Source organism: Erinaceus europaeus, chromosome 13 (assembly GCF_950295315.1).
Source record: "Erinaceus europaeus chromosome 13, mEriEur2.1, whole genome shotgun sequence".
NCBI classification, from domain to species: domain Eukaryota; kingdom Metazoa; phylum Chordata; class Mammalia; order Eulipotyphla; family Erinaceidae; genus Erinaceus; species Erinaceus europaeus.
In genome coordinates this window covers 5,125,872-5,135,519 of record NC_080174.1, presented here as the reverse complement: position 1 = coordinate 5,135,519, position 9,648 = coordinate 5,125,872, and the positions used below count along the sequence as shown (strand labels likewise).

At 46.3% G+C, this 9,648-nt stretch overlaps 1 protein-coding gene across 3 annotated transcripts in view; it reads left to right on the top strand.

The window, feature by feature from the left end:
• Window positions 1-9,648, top strand: part of IGF2R (insulin like growth factor 2 receptor) — a 124,610-nt gene that overhangs the window by 82,730 nt on the left and 32,232 nt on the right. For all 3 annotated transcript variants that reach the window (XM_060205224.1, XM_060205225.1, XM_060205223.1), the window contains exons 20-21: window positions 9,046-9,147; window positions 9,483-9,584. In XM_060205224.1, coding sequence (XP_060061207.1) covers window positions 9,046-9,147; window positions 9,483-9,584 — 204 coding nt within the window. The remainder of the gene's footprint in view (window positions 1-9,045; window positions 9,148-9,482; window positions 9,585-9,648) is intronic.

Genomic DNA, 9,648 nt, shown 5'->3' with positions numbered 1-9,648 from the left:
CACCTGATAGAGGTAGATAGAGAGAGTCAGAGCATTACACCTGATAGAGGTAGATAGAGAGAGTCAGAGCATTACACCTGATAGAGGTAGATAGAGAGAGTCAGAGCATTACACCTGATAGAGGTAGATAGAGAGAGTCAGAGCATTACACTGATAGAGGTAGATAGAGAGAGTCAGAGCATTACACCTGATAGAGGTCGATAGAGAGAGTCAGAGCATTACACCTGATAGAGGTAGATAGAGAGAGTCAGAGCATTACACCTGATAGAGGTCGATAGAGAGAGTCAGAGCATTACACCTGATAGAGGTCGATAGAGAGAGTCAGAGCATTACACCTGATAGAGGTAGATAGCAGAGAGTCAGAGCATTACACCTGATAGAGGTCGATAGAGAGAGTCAGAGCATTACACCTGATAGAGGTAGATAGAGAGAGTCAGAGCATTACACCTGATAGAGGTAGATAGAGAGAGTCAGAGCATTACACCTGATAGAGGTCGATAGAGAGAGTCAGAGCATTACACCTGATAGAGGTCGATAGAGAGAGTCAGAGCATTACACCTGATAGAGGTCGATAGAGAGAGTCAGAGCATTACACCTGATAGAGGTCGATAGAGAGAGTCAGAGCATTACACCTGATAGAGGTCGATAGAGAGAGTCAGAGCATTACACCTGATAGAGGTAGATAGAGAGAGTCAGAGCATTACACCTGATAGAGGTAGATAGAGAGAGTCAGAGCATTACACCTGATAGAGGTAGATAGAGAGAGTCAGAGCATTACACCTGATAGAGGTAGATAGAGAGAGTCAGAGCATTACACCTGATAGAGGTAGATAGAGAGAGTCAGAGCATTACACCTGATAGAGGTAGATAGAGAGAGTCAGAGCATTACACCTGATAGAGGTAGATAGAGAGAGTCAGAGCATTACACCTGATAGAGGTAGATAGAGAGAGTCAGAGCATTACACCTGATAGAGGTAGATAGAGAGAGTCAGAGCATTACACCTGATAGAGGTAGATAGAGAGAGTCAGAGCATTACACCTGATAGAGGTAGATAGAGAGAGTCAGAGCATTACACCTGATAGAGGTAGATAGAGAGAGTCAGAGCATTACACCTGATAGAGGTAGATAGAGAGAGTCAGAGCATTACACCTGATAGAGGTAGATAGAGAGAGTCAGAGCATTACACCTGATAGAGGTAGATAGAGAGAGTCAGAGCATTACACCTGATAGAGGTAGATAGAGAGAGTCAGAGCATTACACCTGATAGAGGTAGATAGAGAGAGTCAGAGCATTACACCTGATAGAGGTAGATAGAGAGAGTCAGAGCATTACACCTGATAGAGGTAGATAGAGAGAGTCAGAGCATTACACCTGATAGAGGTAGATAGAGAGAGTCAGAGCATTACACCTGATAGAGGTAGATAGAGAGAGTCAGAGCATTACACCTGATAGAGGTAGATAGAGAGAGTCAGAGCATTACACCTGATAGAGGTAGATAGAGAGAGTCAGAGCATTACACCTGATAGAGGTAGATAGAGAGAGTCAGAGCATTACACCTGATAGAGGTAGATAGAGAGAGTCAGAGCATTACACCTGATAGAGGTAGATAGAGAGAGTCAGAGCATTACACCTGATAGAGGTAGATAGAGAGAGTCAGAGCATTACACCTGATAGAGGTAGATAGAGAGAGTCAGAGCATTACACCTGATAGAGGTAGATAGAGAGAGTCAGAGCATTACACCTGATAGAGGTAGATAGAGAGAGTCAGAGCATTACACCTGATAGAGGTAGATAGAGAGAGTCAGAGCATTACACCTGATAGAGGTAGATAGAGAGAGTCAGAGCATTACACCTGATAGAGGTAGATAGAGAGAGTCAGAGATTCAGAGCATTACACCTGATAGAGGTAGATAGAGAGAGTCAGAGCATTACACCTGATAGAGGTAGATAGAGAGAGTCAGAGCATTACACCTGATAGAGGTAGATAGAGAGAGTCAGAGCATTACACCTGATAGAGGTAGATAGAGAGAGTCAGAGCATTACACCTGATAGAGGTAGATAGAGAGAGTCAGAGCATTACACCTGATAGAGGTAGATAGAGAGAGTCAGAGCATTACACCTGATAGAGGTAGATAGAGAGAGTCAGAGCATTACACCTGATAGAGGTAGATAGAGAGAGTCAGAGCATTACACCTGATAGAGGTAGATAGAGAGAGTCAGAGCATTACACCTGATAGAGGTAGATAGAGAGAGTCAGAGCATTACACCTGATAGAGGTAGATAGAGAGAGTCAGAGCATTACACCTGATAGAGGTAGATAGAGAGAGTCAGAGCATTACACCTGATAGAGGTAGATAGAGAGAGTCAGAGCATTACACCTGATAGAGGTAGATAGAGAGAGTCAGAGCATTACACCTGATAGAGGTAGATAGAGAGAGTCAGAGCATTACACCTGATAGAGGTAGATAGAGAGAGTCAGAGCATTACACCTGATAGAGGTAGATAGAGAGAGTCAGAGCATTACACCTGATAGAGGTAGATAGAGAGAGTCAGAGCATTACACCTGATAGAGGTAGATAGAGAGAGTCAGAGCATTACACCTGATAGAGGTAGATAGAGAGAGTCAGAGCATTACACCTGATAGAGGTAGATAGAGAGAGTCAGAGCATTACACCTGATAGAGGTAGATAGAGAGAGTCAGAGCATTACACCTGATAGAGGTAGATAGAGAGAGTCAGAGCATTACACCTGATAGAGGTAGATAGAGAGAGTCAGAGCATTACACCTGATAGAGGTAGATAGAGAGAGTCAGAGCATTACACCTGATAGAGGTAGATAGAGAGAGTCAGAGCATTACACCTGATAGAGGTAGATAGAGAGAGTCAGAGCATTACACCTGATAGAGGTAGATAGAGAGAGTCAGAGCATTACACCTGATAGAGGTAGATAGAGAGAGTCAGAGCATTACACCTGATAGAGGTAGATAGAGAGAGTCAGAGCATTACACCTGATAGAGGTAGATAGAGAGAGTCAGAGCATTACACCTGATAGAGGTAGATAGAGAGAGTCAGAGCATTACACCTGATAGAGGTAGATAGAGAGAGTCAGAGCATTACACCTGATAGAGGTAGATAGAGAGAGTCAGAGCATTACACCTGATAGAGGTAGATAGAGAGAGTCAGAGCATTACACCTGATAGAGGTAGATAGAGAGAGTCAGAGCATTACACCTGATAGAGGTAGATAGAGAGAGTCAGAGCATTACACCTGATAGAGGTAGATAGAGAGAGTCAGAGCATTACACCTGATAGAGGTAGATAGAGAGAGTCAGAGCATTACACCTGATAGAGGTCGATAGAGAGAGTCAGAGCATTACACCTGATAGAGGTCGATAGAGAGAGTCAGAGCATTACACCTGATAGAGGTAGATAGAGAGAGTCAGAGCATTACACCTGATAGAGGTAGATAGAGAGAGTCAGAGCATTACACCTGATAGAGGTAGATAGAGAGAGTCAGAGCATTACACCTGATAGAGGTAGATAGAGAGAGTCAGAGCATTACACCTGATAGAGGTAGATAGAGAGAGTCAGAGCATTACACCTGATAGAGGTAGATAGAGAGAGTCAGAGCATTACACCTGATAGAGGTCGATAGAGAGAGTCAGAGCATTACACCTGATAGAGGTCGATAGAGAGAGTCAGAGCATTACACCTGATAGAGGTCGATAGAGAGAGTCAGAGCATTACACCTGATAGAGGTCGATAGAGAGAGTCAGAGCATTACACCTGATAGAGGTAGATAGAGAGAGTCAGAGCATTACACCTGATAGAGGTAGATAGAGAGAGTCAGAGCATTACACCTGATAGAGGTAGATAGAGAGAGTCAGAGCATTACACCTGATAGAGGTAGATAGAGAGAGTCAGAGCATTACACCTGATAGAGGTAGATAGAGAGAGTCAGAGCATTACACCTGATAGAGGTAGATAGAGAGAGTCAGAGCATTACACCTGATAGAGGTAGATAGAGAGAGTCAGAGCATTACACCTGATAGAGGTAGATAGAGAGAGTCAGAGCATTACACCTGATAGAGGTAGATAGAGAGAGTCAGAGCATTACACCTGATAGAGGTAGATAGAGAGAGTCAGAGCATTACACCTGATAGAGGTAGATAGAGAGAGTCAGAGCATTACACCTGATAGAGGTAGATAGAGAGAGTCAGAGCATTACACCTGATAGAGGTAGATAGAGAGAGTCAGAGCATTACACCTGATAGAGGTAGATAGAGAGAGTCAGAGCATTACACCTGATAGAGGTAGATAGAGAGAGTCAGAGCATTACACCTGATAGAGGTAGATAGAGAGAGTCAGAGCATTACACCTGATAGAGGTAGATAGAGAGAGTCAGAGCATTACACCTGATAGAGGTAGATAGAGAGAGTCAGAGCATTACACCTGATAGAGGTAGATAGAGAGAGTCAGAGCATTACACCTGATAGAGGTAGATAGAGAGAGTCAGAGCATTACACCTGATAGAGGTAGATAGAGAGAGTCAGAGCATTACACCTGATAGAGGTAGATAGAGAGAGTCAGAGCATTACACCTGATAGAGGTAGATAGAGAGAGTCAGAGCATTACACCTGATAGAGGTAGATAGAGAGAGTCAGAGCATTACACCTGATAGAGGTAGATAGAGAGAGTCAGAGCATTACACCTGATAGAGGTAGATAGAGAGAGTCAGAGCATTACACCTGATAGAGGTAGATAGAGAGAGTCAGAGCATTACACCTGATAGAGGTAGATAGAGAGAGTCAGAGCATTACACCTGATAGAGGTAGATAGAGAGAGTCAGAGCATTACACCTGATAGAGGTAGATAGAGAGAGTCAGAGCATTACACCTGATAGAGGTAGATAGAGAGAGTCAGAGCATTACACCTGATAGAGGTAGATAGAGAGAGTCAGAGCATTACACCTGATAGAGGTAGATAGAGAGAGTCAGAGCATTACACCTGATAGAGGTAGATAGAGAGAGTCAGAGCATTACACCTGATAGAGGTAGATAGAGAGAGTCAGAGCATTACACCTGATAGAGGTAGATAGAGAGAGTCAGAGCATTACACCTGATAGAGGTAGATAGAGAGAGTCAGAGCATTACACCTGATAGAGGTAGATAGAGAGAGTCAGAGCATTACACCTGATAGAGGTAGATAGAGAGAGTCAGAGCATTACACCTGATAGAGGTAGATAGAGAGAGTCAGAGCATTACACCTGATAGAGGTAGATAGAGAGAGTCAGAGCATTACACCTGATAGAGGTAGATAGAGAGAGTCAGAGCATTACACCTGATAGAGGTAGATAGAGAGAGTCAGAGCATTACACCTGATAGAGGTAGATAGAGAGAGTCAGAGCATTACACCTGATAGAGGTCGATAGAGAGAGTCAGAGCATTACACCTGATAGAGGTCGATAGAGAGAGTCAGAGCATTACACCTGATAGAGGTCGATAGAGAGAGTCAGAGCATTACACCTGATAGAGGTCGATAGAGAGAGTCAGAGCATTACACCTGATAGAGGTAGATAGAGAGAGTCAGAGCATTACACCTGATAGAGGTCGATAGAGAGAGTCAGAGCATTACACCTGATAGAGGTAGATAGAGAGAGTCAGAGCATTACACCTGATAGAGGTCGATAGAGAGAGTCAGAGCATTACACCTGATAGAGGTAGATAGAGAGAGTCAGAGCATTACACCTGATAGAGGTAGATAGAGAGAGTCAGAGCATTACACCTGATAGAGGTAGATAGAGAGAGTCAGAGCATTACACCTGATAGAGGTAGATAGAGAGAGTCAGAGCATTACACCTGATAGAGGTAGATAGAGAGAGTCAGAGCATTACACCTGATAGAGGTAGATAGAGAGAGTCAGAGCATTACACCTGATAGAGGTAGATAGAGAGAGTCAGAGCATTACACCTGATAGAGGTAGATAGAGAGAGTCAGAGCATTACACCTGATAGAGGTAGATAGAGAGAGTCAGAGCATTACACCTGATAGAGGTAGATAGAGAGAGTCAGAGCATTACACCTGATAGAGGTAGATAGAGAGAGTCAGAGCATTACACCTGATAGAGGTAGATAGAGAGAGTCAGAGCATTACACCTGATAGAGGTCGATAGAGAGAGTCAGAGCATTACACCTGATAGAGGTCGATAGAGAGAGTCAGAGCATTACACCTGATAGAGGTCGATAGAGAGAGTCAGAGCATTACACCTGATAGAGGTCGATAGAGAGAGTCAGAGCATTACACCTGATAGAGGTCGATAGAGAGAGTCAGAGCATTACACCTGATAGAGGTCGATAGAGAGAGTCAGAGCATTACACCTGATAGAGGTCGATAGAGAGAGTCAGAGCATTACACCTGATAGAGGTAGATAGAGAGAGTCAGAGCATTACACCTGATAGAGGTAGATAGAGAGAGTCAGAGCATTACACCTGATAGAGGTAGATAGAGAGAGTCAGAGCATTACACCTGATAGAGGTAGATAGAGAGAGTCAGAGCATTACACCTGATAGAGGTAGATAGAGAGAGTCAGAGCATTACACCTGATAGAGGTAGATAGAGAGAGTCAGAGCATTACACCTGATAGAGGTAGATAGAGAGAGTCAGAGCATTACACCTGATAGAGGTAGATAGAGAGAGTCAGAGCATTACACCTGATAGAGGTAGATAGAGAGAGTCAGAGCATTACACCTGATAGAGGTAGATAGAGAGAGTCAGAGCATTACACCTGATAGAGGTAGATAGAGAGAGTCAGAGCATTACACCTGATAGAGGTAGATAGAGAGAGTCAGAGCATTACACCTGATAGAGGTAGATAGAGAGAGTCAGAGCATTACACCTGATAGAGGTAGATAGAGAGAGTCAGAGCATTACACCTGATAGAGGTAGATAGAGAGAGTCAGAGCATTACACCTGATAGAGGTAGATAGAGAGAGTCAGAGCATTACACCTGATAGAGGTAGATAGAGAGAGTCAGAGCATTACACCTGATAGAGGTAGATAGAGAGAGTCAGAGCATTACACCTGATAGAGGTCGATAGAGAGAGTCAGAGCATTACACCTGATAGAGGTAGATAGAGAGAGTCAGAGCATTACACCTGATAGAGGTCGATAGAGAGAGTCAGAGCATTACACCTGATAGAGGTCGATAGAGAGAGTCAGAGCATTACACCTGATAGAGGTCGATAGAGAGAGTCAGAGCATTACACCTGATAGAGGTAGATAGAGAGAGTCAGAGCATTACACCTGATAGAGGTAGATAGAGAGAGTCAGAGCATTACACCTGATAGAGGTAGATAGAGAGAGTCAGAGCATTACACCTGATAGAGGTAGATAGAGAGAGTCAGAGCATTACACCTGATAGAGGTAGATAGAGAGAGTCAGAGCATTACACCTGATAGAGGTAGATAGAGAGAGTCAGAGCATTACACCTGATAGAGGTAGATAGAGAGAGTCAGAGCATTACACCTGATAGAGGTAGATAGAGAGAGTCAGAGCATTACACCTGATAGAGGTAGATAGAGAGAGTCAGAGCATCACACCTGATAGAGGTAGATAGAGAGAGTCAGAGCATCACACCTGATAGGGGCGACAGGATCTTTCCTTCATCTTCTCGGTCTCTGTAAGAATCAGAAATGACCCCGTCAGGCTCCATCCAAAATGAGGTGGAGATGGTGAATGCATCATTCTTCGCAGCCGAGTGTAAGAACGGAAGGGGAAACACAGAGCAGAACGTGGACTGGGCTTGGTGTCTCGCACCGAAGGAAGGGACTCGTGGTGGTGGTGGTGGTGGTGGTGTTTAGGCCCCGGATGCTGTCGTTTTAGGAGGACGTAGGCTGGGTGGAGAGTGTTTTACAGAAAACAGAAATGTTACCCACAGACCAACAGCTGTGTTGATGCCAACCACTAACCCCCCCCAATAATAAGCGAGTAAATATTAACAGACCTGATGTGTTCAGGCAGCAGGAGGGAAATGAGAATCAAGCAGTGCGGGCACGTTGTCGGGGGTGGCCCAGCGGTGGGCTCAGCACACCCCAAGGTGGTCTGGCGCTCCCTGGAGACTGAGAGCTGCCAGTAGGATGGAAGGCTGGTGAAGTCACCCAAGGCCTTGTATGCCACTGGGGGGGGGGGGGGGCTGGCAGCCTCGGGCATGCAAGCTCCCTGCTGAACTGGGCTGCGGACGAGGGGCGTGGGGCCCTGTCTCTTCACTGCCTTGTCCCTCGTGTCTCCCTGTCCCTGTGCACACTCCTTTTCTTCCTACCTTCCTTTTTTTTTTTTCTTTTATTGCCACTGGGACTCAGTGCCAGCACTATGAATCCACTGCTCCTGGTAGCCATTTTTTCCATTTTGTTGGGTAAGACAGAGAGAAATTGAGAGAGGAGGGGGAGGTAGGAAGGTGGAGAGAGAGACACACCTGCAGACCTGCTTGTGAAGCTTCCCCCCCACCCCGTAGCTGGTGCGCGGGCCTCGAACCCAGATCCTTGTGCATGGTAATGTGTGTGCTTAGCTGTGTGCACCCCTGCCCTGCCCCCTCACTCTTCTTTTTTTTTCAGTTGGGGGAATTAATAATTTACAGTAAATACAGTTGTTGTTACATGTGTAAAATCTCTTAGTTTTCTGCCAAACACTCTCACCCCCAACCCAGGTCCTCCTCCACCATCAGGCTCCAGGACCTGAAAGCCCCCCCATCACCTCCCAGAGACCTTTGCTTTGTACAATACACCAAACTCAGTCCAAGCCCAACTTCTGTCCGTGAGTGAGATCAGCCCATCTCCATCCTTCTCTTTGTGGCTGATCTCATTTCACAGGATGCCTTCAAGCTCCATCCAAGAGGAGGTGAAGAAGGTGACTTCATCGTTCTTCACAGCTGAGTAGTATTCCACTGTGTGCCTAGACCACACCTTTCTCAGCCACTAATCTGCTGTTGGACACCTGGGTTGCTTCCAGGTTTGGGCTTTGTGCTCACTCTTGTCCCCTCCGTGTTCCTTCAGAGCTCTCATCCCATCTTCTCCCTCAACTGGGAGTGTGTGGTCAGCTTCCTGTGGAACACGGAGGCCGCCTGTCCCATCCAGATAACCACGGACACCGACCAGGTACATGTGGGGCTCCCGTGTGCAAACGTCCCTGAACCTGGACTGCCCCGTCATCGCTGGGCCTCACCCTTCCCCACGCACGCACGCTGGGCTCTGGGCATCCCCAGTGGGGTCCCGCAGGTCTGGTGCCCTCCCCTCCTCGGCTCCAGGTCCTGGTGTCATTGCTGGGACCCTCACTCTCACCCCCAACTGCCCCTTCCCCCTCCTCTGTCCTGTGAGGCCCTGGTGGCGCATGGGGCGGGGGGTGTCCTCCCTATGTGCCGGCGGAGGCTTCTCTGCTCACTGTCTCCCGGTGGCCTTGCTGGACTGTGCCCCTCCCTTGCCTCCTTCCACAGGCCTGTTCCATCAGGGACCCCAACAGTGGATTCGTGTTTGACCTGAACCCCCTGAATAGGACTCAAGGTTACGTGGTCTCGGGCATTGGGAAGACCTTTCTGGTAAGGGTCCCACGTGTGTGGGCACCAGCAGAGGGCTCACTAGGGGCTCTTGGCTATTGGTGGG